Source organism: Amblyomma mixtum, chromosome 5 (genome assembly GCF_055824585.1).
Source record: "Amblyomma mixtum isolate Tamu chromosome 5, ASM5582458v1, whole genome shotgun sequence".
NCBI classification, from domain to species: domain Eukaryota; kingdom Metazoa; phylum Arthropoda; class Arachnida; order Ixodida; family Ixodidae; genus Amblyomma; species Amblyomma mixtum.
In genome coordinates, this window is record NC_143016.1 from 193,994,113 (window position 1) to 194,011,376 (window position 17,264).

The 17,264-nt window shown below is 48.0% G+C and overlaps 1 protein-coding gene across 3 annotated transcripts in view; it reads left to right on the top strand.

Moving 5' to 3' along the window:
* LOC149345312 (tRNA (uracil-5-)-methyltransferase homolog B-like) overlaps window positions 1–17,264 on the top strand; it is an 82,782-nt gene that overhangs the window by 21,764 nt on the left and 43,754 nt on the right. For all 3 annotated transcript variants that reach the window (XM_089546574.1, XM_089546572.1, XM_089546573.1), the window contains 4 exons: window positions 999–1,053; window positions 4,030–4,152; window positions 12,307–12,406; window positions 14,154–14,227. In XM_089546574.1, coding sequence (XP_089402700.1) covers window positions 999–1,053; window positions 4,030–4,152; window positions 12,307–12,406; window positions 14,154–14,227 — 352 coding nt within the window. The remainder of the gene's footprint in view (window positions 1–998; window positions 1,054–4,029; window positions 4,153–12,306; window positions 12,407–14,153; window positions 14,228–17,264) is intronic.

A 17,264-nucleotide genomic window follows, 5' to 3' on the forward strand; every position in this document is an offset into this window, starting at 1 on the left:
TTGCAGCAGCAATAGCTTCACATACTAGATAACATGTGAGCTGCCCTAATAAAGACTGCATTATCAATCAAAATTTATCATCCTCATTAAGGTTTCATGGTAGCTGCAGCCACGTGGAAAGGACAAAACCCTTGCATGCTAGCCGCAGCCTAGTGGAAAGGCAGAAATTGCATCATGCCAGCTGCCGTTTACATTGTCTGTAAAACCATCATAAAGTAACCTGTGCGAAGGGTCTGTACATATTGTGCTAGTGCTGCTACATTACATTTAGTTCAGTGAAGTAAATCAGGGGTTAATACGGTATATGCAAAATTCCGTCAGTGAGCTTTCCAACATAACAGTGTTGCCCAAGACAAGATGGCCAACCATGCATTCCCAGCTGAAACAAAGCAAGAAGGACCAGTTTTTGTGTGATTCTTCCAAAATACGTTTCGTGCATTCTGTCCACACCCTTCGCATGTCACCTGTGTGGCCTGCACAGTTCTTTTATGCAGAACTCTGCCATCTTGTCCTGGGCAACACTGTCACATGGGAAAGCGCACTTGTGGAGTTTTGCGTACCCCCTTGCTTCCCTGCCATAGCACAGCAAGGGCAGGCTAGAAGGGCACAATCTGCAGCTGGCTGTGCTCTGTTGCGCAAATGTCGTTGCAGTCTCTGGTGACAGCTCCTCTCAAATGGAGCCATGTCATAGCGGCATTCATCCAAGAGGGGGTGTGAAGTTCTAAAAACAAATTGTAAATTATTGGCTTGCTTTTGAGGACTTTTTATTACCATTTTTTCTCTTCTCTTGGTTGTGCACTTTTTGGGGGTTATACGAATTGCAGGAAGGTATAACTTATAAGAGCAGCTTAAATGATTGCGATTGTTTGATTGCAAAATATGATTGGTTGATTTATTTTTTTTTTGCAGAAGATTTAATTTTTTGGCTAACAATACGCAGGACCCCGTGTAGTGTTTTGTTATTGACCGATGTCGTGATGTGTTTGGTGCCTGTGCAGGCTGGCCCATTTAGTGACGCCGTTGTGGAGAATGCCCTACAGCAAGCAGCTCCAGGTGAGTCTTTCATACAGTGGGACTTCTTCACTCATTGTTGGGTGGTAAAGGGACGGGCCTGCCTGCCATTGCTTAGGGCGATTTGGAGACCAAAGGTTATACTAATAGGTGTTCTCAATTTGGCTGCACTAGTTCCCAAAAGTGCCGTGCCAGTGCAGTGCCAGTTCTTCCAGTGCGAGTGCAGCCTGATGCCAGCACTTTTGGTGCAGCGGACAGTTCGAGTGGAAAAATGCAAGAACATTGGTTTGCCCGGCTGTGTGTTGGCATTTGTCGCGTGGTTTGACATATGTGCAGGATTGTGCTAGCTGTACTGAACACTGTGCATTTGTTCAAAGGGGTGCATCTTGTGGAGCAGCCATGAAATTTGGCAATTCCACAAGTGATGGAGTGTTTGACACTGCCCTTTCTGTTGCACTGTGCAAAGTGGCGTGTGTCAACCATTCTCAAGTTAACGGTACTTTGAAAACAGAGCAAATGAAATATTTGGACTTTGAATTCTAGAGGTTATTCAGATTACTGCTGAAGACGGCCTTTGTGAGCTTGTACGTGTAGTTCAGGCTGTCACCGTTCTATCCAAAAAGTGTCTGCTGATTTCAGCAGAAAGAGTTGCACTTACTTGAACTTTGTAACTCGCCTTCACTGTTGGCGGACAGTGGCGGTGGAGTGACTATCAGAGCCTGATTGGCAGGTGAAGGCGTGGGCTCACTGGACTGAAAGCCTACCAAAAAGCGGAGGTGCAGATGATTTCGCAGCAATTCATCACACCTGCTACCATCAACCACATATTAAAAAAGGCCGTCGTCTCACCATCTGTCTCTTAGTATGCAAACTCTCCATCATACTGCGCAAAGCAATAATTGTACAAGAAAGAGAAGTGGTGTAAAACAATGGGCAGGGCTGGATGCAGAGGTGTGAACCAGTGTGCCTGCCAGCTGGTCGTTTACACGTAGACATGATGTGCAATGTCATTTCAGCTGTCTGGTGAGGGCAGATTAGCACAGGTATGTGGCCGTCTCAACTCTGGCCACTTAAAACAGGAATGGCCACTGAGCCGTATGCTACATTTCTGCTGCAGAGGGCTCCAAGCACTACTTGCACGAAAAGAGAACTTGTGGGGTGGCTTGCACAGAAGTGCGGAAGAACTCGTGTAGCATGATGTCAGGTCGAGTGCGAGAGTGCTGCACCGCCTGAGCTGGTGCAGCAAGTGCAGCCGAATTGAGGGGACCCAGTATTCCCTGTGGGCAGTGCTGTCTTGCCTTTGCCTCTGGTTATCTTCCTGCCAGGCTGTTCCCACTGTGTTGGGGGCCTGGTGGAGGTGGAAGCTCCTTTGCTCAGAAGGCTGTGCTGCCTCTGTGGCTTTGCACAAGGGCGTGTGCTGGGGACAGAGTGAGGTTAGCGTGTCCAATAGATTACTGCATTGCAACAACAAAAATGGTACTCTCACTGGAAACGGAGCTCTTATATGCTAGGACAGACCATAAACTGAGTACATAGTAGAGTTGTGGCTGCCACTGGCCATTTTCCAGGACAAACTGCAGTGCGTCATTACAGTTTCACTAACCTGGATCTCTGAGCCTAGGCTACACTGCCACTCATTTCCACAGCCTCGCTTTTTGATCTTTATGTCGTGAGTTTGCACCAATCCGATTTCCGCAGCTAGAACTGTCGTTTTCTGCTGGGCAAACACCAGCATACCCGGAAAAATCCCCAGAATCGATTTTTACTCTGAACAAAAGTTGGGTGGAGTTGTCCTCAGTGTCGCTGTAAAGCTGTCGTGCAGGGGCTGCATTTGTTGTGCGATGCCGTTTTCCAGCAGTGCCACTTGTCTGAAGATGGGGACAGCATTGTGGCAGGGCGAGCCAAAGGAGGCTAGCGACCACCAGACTTTGCACTGCAGGCCTCCATCTTGAGATCACAGAGGCACACTGCAGTTGCGGCTAAGCCTCTGCAGAATGGCTGGGAAAAAGGGGGTCCGGGCATCTGGGACAGAGAATAGGCCTGGTTGCAGCCAGGCATGCGTTGGGGGACTGAAAACCACGTCTGCAACAGCTTGTAATGTGCTTCGCTAATGTCAGGGGAAATGTCACGCTAATGTCAGCGTGGCTTGAAAGAAGACACCCGAGTTATGCCGAGCGTGACTGTGCTTTGGCGCTGCCTGAATTAGGCACTAAGTTCAGCCTCTCTCAGCATTTCTTCTCGCCCATTGTGATATACAAGAAAAGGTTGTCAATTAGGACATCTGGATACTTCAAACTGCTGGCCCAGTCCTCGCCAACACCCATGCAAGCCTTTAGTGTTGAATGCTCGCTAATTCGGACGCTACAGATCTCACATCGGTTACTTCAAACGGGGTCCTGAAAGGAATTAAGCATGATCGGCACAGCAAGTGGCCATTGAAATAGCCCTGCTCAGACCTTAATTACATGCTGCACCTCTGACGTGCATGCAGCGGCAGGCATGGCAGCGAACGGACTACCCCGTCTCTGAGAGTAGTCCGACCGCTTACTTTCAGTTTCGCTTTTGAGCTTTGTGCCAGTCTGCGTCTGCTGTGGCAGTGGCTATCGGCTGTGCATCAGCCAACCAGCTGAGCGTTCTGCCTCGATGCTCCCGACATTGTGCATGCAATAAAGCATTGATGGAAAAGTGGAAAACAGCCACCGTCGTGGTGTTCTGATTTCTAAAGTAGGTGAGCATTGCCCACTCTTTCACGAAATAAATTTACTGCGATGCAAGTGGTTCTCGTTAGATTTTTTACGGCTATTCTATTATTTGAACCTCATATAATTTGAATGTTTTTTTCTGGTCACTTGAAGTTTGAATTAACGAGGCCTTGTTGAGTGGTTGTTCTGTCTTCAGAGCTTGATGTAGCTGTCTTGTCTGAACAGAGAAGCTTGCTTGTTCGCCTTCACTCATGCCAGTGTGGGGAATGCGTGCCCCAAGAAGGGTCAGGCACTGACGGGAACCCCCACGGTGCAGATCAAGCACAAGAACCTGAGCCGAACCCTGCGGCAGCTTGGCCAGCGGTTGCAGGCGGCCGGCGTTGATTTTCCTCCGGATCCCCACAGCCTGCCTTGCCCACTGCGACCTGTGCTGCCGTCGGTGAGTCATTGCTCTCCAGTGGGGCCCTGTGAAGTTTTTAGCAGAGCTGGCCTTTCTTGAATGTGTTGTTCGTTTTTAGAATTTCACTGAGTGTTGCTTCGCATGGACAGCTGTGAAGATAGTTTCAGCCTTCTTTTAGCATCACAAGGCACCCAAGACTGTGTATCAAAGCAAGTGAGGGGTGCTTCTGGTGATGAAAGAGAAGTTCAGGCCTGCAGTCCAAGCAAGTGAGCTTCCACCTGAATCGTGATTCACAAGCCAGGCAGTGCATGCATGCACTCCACTCTTAATTTGTTCCAGAATCGGCAGAGGCAGAGCTGCGTCAAGAGTGACTGTGCCTTGACAATTGTTGGAAGTGAGAGAGATGTCCTAATGGCAGTGAATGCAGTGAAAGCTACAAAGACTGCAAAGACGATAGAGTAACTAAGCAACAAAATGTGTAGCATTTGGCGGTGCGACCACGGCCAATACGAATTTTGGGATGATTTCAACTTGCAAAGATTCCTGCAATCGGCTATAGGCAGAATTTTGAAAGCGCGACTGGATTTGAAGGTTAGCGCGTTCGTTCCGGCTGAATGGGCCAAAAACTTTTTCCTGCCGTAATGGTCACTTAGTCTGCAACAAACTTGATGATGCAGGATAGAGGAATGCATTGGCTAGCTATGCTCATGTGTTCGTTGCAGCTTTCTTGCAAAAATGAATCGTTTTAGAGCAGTTTCGACTTGGTTGAGCCCTCAGATCGGCTGCACCCACTGACACCGTGATCGGCAGTTGCGCGGTATGTACCGCAAACACTGAGTGGTGGCAGTGTGCGGCCGTACACAAACTTGCACATGAGTAATGCGAAAACATTGCAGTTGTTTTCCAGTTAAATTCCAATTTGATTCCTTTTTCACTTCTATTCCAGTGCAATTCGGATTCTAATTCTATTCTATTCCTTTGTAGTTGGTGCAGTTGTAATTGCTAGTACTGACTATTACTGGTTGCATTTCATATTTTTCCGCCTTGATGACATCGTAACATTTCTATCAATCGCTAGTTTTGTAATGCTGCCACTTTTTGGTCAATGCCGGGTTTTCGTGTCGATGAGCCGCCTATTGCCTTCGCATTAATACTTGCTAAACATTGCAAAACCAAGATGGTACAAGAGAGGGCACGCAACAGTGTGCTCTTTGACGGCCCGTCTTGGTTTTGCGCTGTTTAGCAGTTATGGACAACCAACTCACCCAACAAGCATCAGTGGTCGTGCATAACTCTTGTCAGCCCAAAAAGATATGATGCTTGAATGCATTTCCCATGCTTCTGCATGCAGATTTGTTCGTTTTCAGATGATACAAATATTTTTGATGACACTGAGATTCGTTTCTTCGAGATTCTACTGTTTTGAAGGTAAAAGGCAAAGCATAAAAAAAAAAAAGAAACCATTACTTTGCTACTCAGGAGAGGAATTTTTTAATCCTCTTTGTGGCAGCCTCACAGAAATCAGAAGCTGCTTGAAAAATGCTGCCCAAAGGTATAGGAAGGAAGTGCAGTAGAACCCCACTGTCACATTCTCGGGTGCTGAGTTTTCCCGGCTGCTACATTGTTGCGTGCCGTAGACCCCCACAGAAACCCGTGCATTACAAACTTTGCTCATATGCATATCGCCCTTGTGGTAGTGTTGCCACAAATTAAGCCGCGAATGCCACCTCGTGATGCTGCTTTACCCCATGCTGGCACTTTGACAGCCCACGTTCAGCGCGCGCACGGCAGGGTGGTGGTACGTCGGCTGATGTGCAACTCCTCACTCCATAGACTGCCCCTGGCTGTTCTAGTAGAGTCGAGCCCACTTATTACGAACGAGGGGCAGTGCTACTGTCAAAATATGCGTTAGGGCAGTGACATTGCGTCTCAGGTACAACGAATACCTGTGGCTACACAACCTAGTTACAGTGAACGAAACGAAGTGAAAAAAAATGTCTATATAAAATTACACTCAGCAAGTGCATGCTGATGCATGGATTTTCTCAGCAGTGTAGCCTACTTCGCAAAGTAAAGTAGCTGCCTGTCAGCCTCGGGCAACCACTGTGGTGCAGCGTCCTGGCTTAAACATCAAACAACCTGAAAATGTCAGCTCGGGCAATCCTGTTATCTTTAATAGTAAGCATCGCATATTGGATATCTTCAGTGTATGAAGGCCCTGTACCTCGCTCCAAATGAAACTGCTGAAGATTCAACTGCTGAGAGCGAGAGTTTTGAAGAACAAGAACTTTCGGTACACCCAGAACCCTTCATCGGGCGTATTTGCTAAAATTCAGCATCATGATGATCAACCCGCAGACCAGAACAACTTCTTCACCAGGACGAATTTTTCTTTAACTGCCAAGTTTCTGAGAAAGCTGTATAGCTTTCCTTTGTAGCCGCATGGCTACGCTCAGGTTGATACCAATGAGTAATTACTCCCTTATTACAAATCTACTCCACCTTGGGGGATTCCCCTAAACATTTGACCAACTTCTTCATCGTTATTCATTCCATTACCCACCAGATAAAAAATGGATATTTGAGATGAAGGATAATTACCCTGCTGCTCTGTTCCTTATTGCCTCTGTGCAACGAGCATTCGCTGACCTCCAAAGGTCGCTGCCGTGTGTGTAGCGATTTACCACTCGTTTATGGCTATGATTGTTCACCCTTCCAGCAGTGCTGCGCTATTGTGCTGTTATGTCGTCGTGCCGTTTTTTCCCCTGCACTCTTCATTCATCGTGATGTTTTGTCGCTGTTCTCTTTTGTCGCTGTGCCGTTTTGTCCAGCGTGCTTTTTTTTCCCCTCTGCTGTTTTGTCGCCGTGCTGTTTTGTCATTGTGCTGTTTTTTCGATGTGCTGGTTTTTTGGGCCCTGCTATGGGCAAGGGCGGCGCTGGTGAACACACTCAAGGTTCAGTTACACTACACATAAGTGCCCCCAAAAGCAAGCAAAAGGACTTGGAATGTGGGGCAGAGGGTGCTAAAGAAAGATTTTGTTTTAAATTCCTGCAGTGTTTGTTACCTTGCTGCTATTCAACCTGATTACAAACCATGTGACATATTTTCCCTCATTGGATTTCATAGCCTGTGGGACACACGCATGCCAGACCGCAGCACTGAACCTCTTGTTCAGCCAGAAGCCATTTCAGTCGAATGATGCTTCAGCGCAGGGACGTTCATGATGAGAGGGACTTTCTGCCGGACTGGTTTTCGCTGTTGATGGGGTGTCTATCTTTGCCACCCGTTTAGCTGTTTTGTGTTCTCTCTGGCTAGTGCAGGGCTGTCACTAGCTGCGTGCTTTGTCAATAATTCGTATGTATTGATTTTCTAGACATGCATAACCTCTTGTAGTAAATAGCATGCTCGAGAAGAAAAAAAAAGTTTCCGTAGCGCAGTTGGTAGAGAACCGGACGCGAAATGTGGAGGTCGTAGGTTCGAATGCCATCGGCCGGATCAGTTTGTTTTTTGTTGTTTCTAATCAATTATCTTTAAAAATGATTACCCTATTAAGCTCCCATTGATGAACAAATGAAAATAATTTTTTGAGAAAAGGAAATTGCACATTAAGTGCCTCACATCTCGGTGGATAATTACTGCACCATTTCTTTTCCTCAGAAGCCAGTTTTCATTTGTTCATCATTGGGAGCTTAATAGGGCAATCAAGATAATTGATTGGAAAGAAGAGAAAGCTGGGAATAATTATTATTTAATACATCCTCTTCACTCCTTAGTTTCGGTGAGTGATGGCTTCCGGCATGTGCGGCAGCGAGGCAGATATACTCGTAAGCCGCCCGTCAGAGAATTCAGGATGCAAAATTGCCGAAAGCAGCGTCACAAATAATAGTATAAATATCTGGGGTTTAACGTGCCAAAGCGATGTGGAGCCTATCAGGAGCGCTGTAGGGGAGGACTTCAGATTAACGTAGACCAGCTGGGATTCCTTAAACTGCACTCACATCGTACCACATTCAGGCGTGTTTGCATTTTATTGCCTTCGAAATGCGGCCACGCCACTGGTGTGGAACCCGCGACCTTGGCATCAGCATCCGAGCACCACAGCCACTGAGCCATCTTGAGCGGTCTTATTCAGTATCTGCTGTCTGAGGCAAGCGATGCCTCCGAAAGTAAATGTTGCACAACATGGTTGGGTTGTTGCGCCTATGTTTCACGCATTTATGGTGCACGACACTAACAGAGGGAAGCCGTTGCAATTTGGTGCTTTATGAGTGAGAAAAGTACCAACAATTCAGTTAGAGCTGTACGTAAGCACGTGAAAGGGGGATGCTGTTAAGCCCAAATTTCACATCAATCTGGTGTACAATGCTTTAGGATTACCGAAAGCACGTTTCAGTGGCCCCAATTAGCTTTCTACCTGGACATCAGACTTCCTTCAGTTTTTTTGTTGTCACATAGACTGGATGTCCTTTTTGCGCTGCCTAGTGCAGATTTCTTTCAATGGAGAAATCTATACGCTGACAAATGCCATTTTGTTTGGAAAAAAAAAAAAATGCTGCTGAACCGAGTCCTGAACCGGTTTGGAACAGTTTCTTTGAATCGTTCCAGTTCGGGTTCCGTTCCAAGATGGTGACAAAAATTTTGGGTTCAGCTTCTGTTCCAGTTCCGGGCAAAAATACGGGTTCGGTTCCGGTTTCGTGTTCAGGTTCGGTTCCTGTTCAACACCCTGTAAGCTCCATTACACAAAAATAAACAACCTCTAACTCTTTCGGGCCGTAGAGAGAGCTCACTGGCAGTTGTACTCATTGCCAAGGGAGGCGTTTCACTCTTTTCAACTGTTTCAACTGCTGCTAGAGCCGCCTTGGTGGCTCAGTGGTTATGGTGCTCAGTTGCTGGCCCGAAGGACGCGTGTTCGATCCTGGCCATGGGAGCTGAATTTCAATGGAGGAGAAATTCTAGAAGCACGTGTAGTGTGCAATGTCAGTGCACCTTAAAGAGCCCCAGGTGGTCGAAATTTCCAGAGCCCTCCACTACGGCGCCCCTCATAGCCTGAGTCGCTTTGGGACGTTAAACCCCATAAAACCAAACCAAACCAAACCTAAAGTGCTGCTTGATAGAGCACAGTAGCTGATATATCAGACTGAGTACCAGTTCCTGGAGTGTAGATGCCTCACCTGCCAGCTGCCACGATTGGCAGGTGATGAAGTGGAGTCCCCATCTCCGCTTTCAGAGGAGAGGGAAATGCAAGTAGGAGAGGGTGACAGGCAACGGATTGCGAGTGGGATTGTGGAGAGATGGAAATCCCTGTCTTTTCCGTGCGTTAGCACTGAGTGGGTTGCTGGCGAAAAAGCCGTCCTGTGTCCTGGTGAAGGAGGAGAAGCAGTTTCATGGCAGCCCTGCTGCAGCCCACTGGAAAGGCAGAAACCACGTCACCCCAGCTGCCGCTTACATTGCCTGTAAAACAGTCATAAGTAACCAACGTGAAGAGTACCTACGTGTTATGCTAGCACACCTGCATTAGTTGAACAAGTAAATCAGGGTTAATTTTTTTTCCGAGCATTTCCAATGCACACATGAAGGGCCAGCTGGAGGTAGCTCTTTTTCGTAGGAACGGTGTGGAGTGTCGAACTGGCCGTGGTTAGACAGGGTGCTGTGTTCACTACTATGGCGTCTCTCATGCTTCTGCTAGCAAGGGCATTTGGCGAGACTTGTTGGAATGGTGGGGTGCCACTCATGGGCCCATGTGTTCCAGCTGGCATTGGTTCCAGGAACTTGTTCACTTCGGCTTGAGTGGTTTCCCCGGCTGCCGCGGGTTGTAAGTAGCTTGTTCATGGCAGCAGTTTCATCATCACTGCGAGGCAAGCACAGGCCCTGAAGGCGTCAAAATGAAACTGTGCTGCCAGTAACAGCATGTGGGCAGTGCTGCACAAGACGCGTGAGTGCACTGGGATGCTTTTTCTTCGTCCCCTGGAACTGGAAACATGCAGTTTGTAGCTTCCACTCAACCAGGATTGTGTAGAAATAAATGCTTAGGCGATCCTGTGCTCTTGTTTTATACGTCAGGTGCAACGCTGCCAAATCTAGCGCTGTTCGTTGTGCTCCCTGCATCCATGGCCAAAAGTAGTGTGCTCCTTGTAGTGAGTGGAACATAGTGAATGCTGTGACTGCAGGCTTACTACACGACACATTTGTCATGAGCTTGATTGAATGCACTGCTATTGCTGACGACAAGCTGTCACTTTCTCGTACCTTAGACCACTCAGCCACAGACCAGGCGCGGAGTAACATGCCTCCCTTTATTCATCCGTGCGGACTACTTCCGTACCTTTGACACCGTTGCACCTGGCATATGAAATGGAGTATAGGAGGATCGTATCAGTGCGTTCGTTATACTTGAGGTTGACATACCTAAGTTCGTTGCATCCAAGGTTTGTAATATCTCAGGTCCACACATTACGTTCATTACATCTGAGGTCCATGCATGAAAGTTCATTATGTCTGAAGTGGCAGGCTTAGGTTCAGTATTTCCAAGGTTGACACGTGAAAGGTCGTTATATTTGAGGTGGCATACTCTGGTTTAGTTCGTTCGTGGCAGGTGGGCCACCTGCCATTGGCCACTGCCGCAAACAGCAGTCGCCTCTTCCGCTGGCACAGACCGTTCGGTTGCTCCTGTGTTGAAAGCGGCCACCATGGAAACAGCACTTGCCACAGCTGTGCTCGCTCCCTTCCCGTCCATCGACGGCTGCCTAGGAGAGCCATCACCAGCTGGTTGGGATGTTCTTTGAAAATTTCAGGGAAGCATGTAAATCTTGTGGGATCTAATAAAAAAGCAGCAGATATTGACATACAGTTTTTTCATGTGCTGTATTTGGCTGCTGCGTTCCACTTTTTTTTTCCCAGTTTTCCACAGTAGAACAGCAGGATTCGGTTGTATCAGTTACCACGGCATTCATTAAGGTCCCATAACCAGTAGGTTAAGATTGCTGTTATTGGGGTACCTAGAAATCGCTCCTTGTTATGCGTTGTTGTGGTGTTCAACCTTTACTATTATCTTAGAGCTGTTATGATTCTCATAGTTTTTCATTACTGCTCTGTTAAGCATCTTGGGCAGTGCTCTTGATAATATATCTCAGTGCATGAAGCTTTGAAAGCTGGTGAGGCTTCATTGACATGCTGTCATTAAGTTGGGTTGATTTCTTGGAATTCTCTGAGGGGTGGTTTCCCAATAATTCTGCCATGAGTGCAGTAAGTTGCAAATGCATTTCACTGTACTGTGAGATGAGGGGAGGTAGCACGGCATTTTGTGCTTAGTGTCTACTGACTGGGAATGAAAACTCTCAGGGAAATTGTATGCACCTGAAGAAATCAGTGACACCATCAGTCATGGACTTCTTCAAAAAGTTGGTCAAGGTGGCGAGAATGATCGACTGTGGTCTACAGTGAGCTGTGACAGTACAGTGACCATTCAGCATGTATTGTGCACACATTGGTATGGCATTTTTTGCCTTGCTGGTGCATATGACCTGGCCCATTGCCTCTTCTATTGCCCGGCTGCTCAGCAGTCGGGTTCCTTCCCCCCACCCTCTCTATCCATCACCACCTGGCTCGACTGGCTTGGCGCTGAAGGGGAAGAAGAACAGCGGCTTCTGGTCGCCCAGGCGGTCGACATGCTCGGCCTGTAAATTATGGTCGATTGTCTTTTACTACTACTACTACTACTACTACTACTACAGTGACATCCTGTCCACCTTGTTCTTTGTATCAGCTGTCTCTCATTTAGGAAGTGAGCGGTACATGTGCTGGTTTGTTCTGTACTGGTTGCTGGGTGCCTTACTAAGTTTGGACTTGTAAAGCAGTGGGAACGAAGTTGCTACTAGCACTCTGTGTTGGCAAAGTTCACTTGTTTTTCAGCAACTGTGTTTGTGTTTGTTTCTCCGTACATGCATGCGAGTGCCTTACCTTACCTCTGAGAGCGCATCCTTCCACCGCTCAGGGGCCCTCTAAATCTCGGCAGCATTCTGCATAGGCGGCTGGAAAGACTGTTGAATCGATAGGAACTGTCTCAGTTGTCTGTTGAGGCCTCCTTCACTTTGTGAGCCTCTGAAATGTCCGTGGGACTTGGGTGTTAGCCATTCCTTACCATGGGCTGCCTCGTGCGGTGTGTGGGTGAGTCCCTTCCTCTGGTGCCTGTGCAGCCTGTGGTGGAGCAGTACCGCAACAAGGACGAGTTCTCCATCCGCCGGGGCCCCAAGGGGGAGCCCAAGACAGTGGGGTTCCTGCTGGGCAGCCCCTCAGGTGGGTGTGTTGTGGACATCGTCATTGTAAATTACTTTTTGACACGCCACCGGTAAAGCTCCCATAGAGCAGAAAATCCGGTGACGGCGTTGTCGCCATTTTGAGAGATACATAGGGTGGCATAGGTGGCCCAGGCAGCCACCCCCGGAGAAGCATCCTAGGTGGGCAACCCGGGTAGGTCAGGTGACCTGGTGGGGTCTGCACACCTATTGTGAACAAACCACCCTGGCAGGTGGTAGTTAAATTAAGGGGGGATGAAGGGATCAAAGGAAACTTTTTTTATTTTTCGACTTAGAGTGATGAAATTTGGCAGATTGGCTTAGAACAGCATCAAACAATCAGATATAAAGTTTCACAGTGACAGCTTCAGTAGGTTCCCTTTTATCATTGTTCATATGTTGTCCCCATGTTGCTTGTCTTGTGGAAAGCCTAGCATGACAAAAAAACAGGCTACAGGCCTGCAAAGGCTTTTAATATTTACTAAGAAGTGTGGTGCAAATCAAGACTCTGCTGATTTTTTTTTTAAATTTCTCTGCTTCTTTTTTTTAAAGGACACAATATGCACCTTCTTTTATGTCTAGAATGTATCGTGCTCTAATTATGATGTAATAAAAACATGCGAGCTGAAATGATAAATCTGAGGCTGTCTCGACGCAGATCACATTTCAGTGATCACAACAAAACAAATGGGGTAAAAATCCATGCACCTGTCGCTGTGCTACGCTTTCCACGAGCAAGGTATTAAGCTCAAAACAAACTTTTGAGAAAACAAGCCTGAAAGTTCTAGGCTAGCACACACTGTCTATGTATAGATGCCGACAAATATATTTATTTGGAGCACTTAAGGTTTATTTTTGGGTGAAATATTTCAGTACAACATGGAAACAGTGTTGGAGACACCAAAAAGTGCACGTTTCAAAAATCTACTTTTTTCGCGATTTTTTTCGGTCTGATCCCCACATCACTTGGGTGCAAGTGTGAAGGGCTGCATACGGGAGGCCTAGGCATTGCTCAGAAGAACTCACCACACCGACTTGTGCCGGAGACATTTTAAGGGTTGAATGGCGAGAGAGGTCGCTCGGGATCCAGTGGTGGCAGCACCTGCCATCGCAGGGCAGTGGCGCATTCCTTAACCGCTGCACCATTGCGCAAGGAGTGGTACGAGGACTCCCAGGCACATATGAATGTTAAGTTTCGGTGGCCACAGCTGGCACAGGACAGGGTTAATTGGAGAGACGTGCGAGAGGCCTTTGCCCTGCAATGGGCGTAGTCAGGCTGATGACAACGATGATGATGTAGCCGATTGGAATGATTCTTTATTGCCTCTGGCTGCAATTTGATAGTTTTTATTGCTTTGTTTATCTTTTTTGCCCACCCTCCTTGGACCAGTGTGCAGTATTTAGTAAATAAATAAATAAATAAATAAAATGAATAACGGAAGTGGCGAGTACAGAACACAAACAGCCACATGGGAGGGGACTACCACGGACGCTGTTAAAACGTGCTTTATTTCCCGAGACATATCACTTGGCGGTGTGTTGCCTTCTTCCTGAAGGCTTCCAGGGTTAGCCAAGAGTGCTTTTACCTCTGCCCCAGTCTAGGATTGTCGTCTCATCAGCAACAACTGGTGATTAGTCTTGTGTTTGTGCTGACCTGTTTTGAAAGGATATGCTCGAACTGGAGTTCTCTCGAAATGCGGTGGCCAGTCACAGTTGTCCGTGTTGTGCAAAGCAGCTGTTGTGTGCAGGTGGTGAGCCGGTGGTGTGCGTCAGCCCTGAGCGGGTGGTGGTGTGCAAGGAGAGCCACAGGCGGGTGGCACAGGTGGGTGGGGGCACTACTCTCCTCAGCCGGGCATGTGATGGGGAGGGGAGGAGAGAACACATTGTTGGGACACGGGTCCACAGTGGTTGTTGGGACGTGTGTCCGCAGTCGCCGACCAGCAGGAGCAATCATGAGGAGACGGAGAGTTTAAAGGAAAAACAGCAAAAAAGAATATTCACATATTTACATCGGGCAGTAGCAAAATACATGCTACATTCCAAGAGACATCAAAATGGGAACTGCTCTGAACAAAAGAGGCTGGAGCTCTTAAATACAGTTGTGGGCACAGATCTCTGCCCTTTTTTGTCTATTCAGGAAGGATGCCTTTTTTGGGTGTTATCTTTGGGAGCGTCCCAGTCCGAACTTGTAGCTGGAGAGAACTCTGCTCTCTCTCTCTCCATTTCTTTGCTCTTGGGTCTCCAGCATCTGCTATGACGCACAGGCTCGGAGAAACACAGGCCACAGATGGGGAGGAAAGGGGGGTTCACTTCCAGACTGGCGCATCCGCTCCTTGTCAGGTTAATTAGTGCCTATGCTCCGAGGCATGTGTTACAAGTAAGTTCGCAACAACACCATTGAAAGGTTCATGAGTTTCAGTGGGCATCTTGGATTCTTTTTGGAGTTGCCAAGTGAGCCCACTGGAGGGGGGGCGAGCTTTGCCACCCTTCTCATGGCTGCTGGCAGTCCTGTAGATTGCCTTTCACTGAGGGATGAGTGAAAACCCCCCATGTTGACCTACTTGCCACCGACAGTGTTGCCCATGTGGGACAGGAATTGGTGCTCCTGAGGGTGACCTTGGTGGGCCCTGGAGAGGGTCTGTCGGGAAAGGAGGAGAGAGGAAGTGTGACATCCCCCAGTTTTAGGCTTGCTTCACGCTTCCCACAGAGTGGGTAGGATGCAGCGATGGCACAGAGGTAGAGCATGCGCCTCGCGTGCAAGAGGACCGGGGTTCGAATCCCGGGGCCACGCAATTCTCCACCGGATTAAAAAAAAAACTTTGCATGTCAATGGATTTGCATAAACAGGCCTGGGGTGCAGCCTGATTTCGGTGACCAGAACTGACAACGCACTCCCTCAGCAGAACAGGATTTGGCCACCCTTGTGTAGTGTGTGGCCACGACCTCCTGTATGACTAGACCAATTAACCCTCGGCCCTCAGTCCCCAGCAGCTGTGGAGCAACTGACCCAAGGTGGCGGTCAGACCTGTGACGCAGCGGAGGGTGCTAAGAGTCTCTGGATCCGGGCACTCCGTCATTGGAAGCTGAACCTGGCAATGTTTAATGCAAGAACCTTATCCAGTGAGGCTAGTTTAGCAGTGGTGTTGGAGGAATTAGTGGGTATTAATTGGGATGTCATAGGGCTTAGTGAGGTTAGGAGGACAGATGAGGCATATACAGTACTAAGGCGTGGGCATGTATATGTGCAATAGCAGACAAACAAGAACTAGGTGTGGGATTTCTCATCAGTTGAGATATAGCTAGCAACATATAGGAATTCTATAGTATGGGCCATATGATGGTCCTTTCTTTAGGAATTATTTCTTTCTTTGGTTTTCTCTTTGTGTAATTTGTTCTTGGGTGTGCAGGTTACTGTTCTTTTTGGTGTGTTTTATTTTTTTATGCGTGTGTGTTCTTGCTCTTGAGCATGCAGATTCTCGTTGTTTGGTTGTTTGTTTGTTTGATTGGGACAAGCAGAAAATGCATTGGCAGGGCAGGGTCCCTCGCACAGGAATAGCATGGGTGGCCCGGCTAAAAAAAGCCAAGGATGAGGGAGCAGACCTCGTCCAATGCGAAACACGCAATCGGTGGTGCTTCTTAGATGAGACGGGGCTCGCAAGTGGGACGGAGGCAGAGGTCACAAGCTTTGTGTGAAGCAGTCGCGAAGTTGCAAAAGCTGGTGAGTGAAGTTGAGAGGATGAGTGAGGAATTTAGGGAAGAAAAGGAGAGGCGTGCGGGACTAGAGTTGTGAGGGAGCGGAGCAGCAGGGTGGAGACCCTCGAGCGAGAACTGAGGGAGGAAGGTGAAGGAGCTAAGAACGAGAGAGGCAGGAAGACTGGCAGCAGAGCAAGGGAAGGCCAGCCAGCATAACAGCCTAGGGTGCAGACACGACAGTGTGGAGCCCGCCAAAGAGAGATGAGCACCCAGAGAAGAAGAGAGGTGCCGTGGTAGTAGGGGCCACCCAGGGGTCAACACCAGAAAGGCAACAGGAGCAGGGCACTGGCAGAGGAGCAAGACGGATAGCGGCATGAAGGTTTGGGCAATGGGAAGCTCAAATGTCCACCGAGTGAAGCGAGCAGTACTAAAAACGATGGCATACAGTGAGCAGGTGCAGGTTGCAGCAAAGGCTAAGCTCTGGGAAAGCATAGCAGGTGAGAACCTTGTGGTCCTCCACGCAGGGTCAACGATGTGCGGCAGGATGGAGGGAAACACCTGGGAAAACGGATACAGACTGGGTGACAAAACTCGGGGCGACCTCCGGGGCAGTGCACATTGTTCTATGCACAGTCCCGGAGGTCAGGGGACAGGGCCCATATGTTGAGGACCAGGTCATGAGGGCTAACACAGTAATCAGAGAGACAGGGAAGTCCTCTGATGGATGTCAACCGGGTGATTTACTGAGATAGGAACAAGGCATATCCCCTACTTTGACTGTTGACATTCCAAGAACTCTCTACTCACTTGGCTGTCAGCAGCTATGTGTGGTTTTAAAAGTACCGCACATAAAGAATTTTTTCACAGCCATTTGTGCAATGCGGCAACTGGTAGGGCACGTCGACCGGCACCTAGCCGCTGTAAAGCATGAAACAGCACACAAACAAAAGGGCCATTACTATGTTATTTTTACTTTCGCACTTCCTTTCGCTAGTGTTCTGCACTGCAAATACATGAGGCAGAATATATGGCAAACGCACTAGGGATTTTGATCTCACTGCTGTTCACATTAGCAGGACAAAAATACATGGGTCCCAACAAGCTCCATACATTTTTGCCCCTATCCATTGTCTGGACCGTGAGTTTCCATATTAACGAGACGTAAA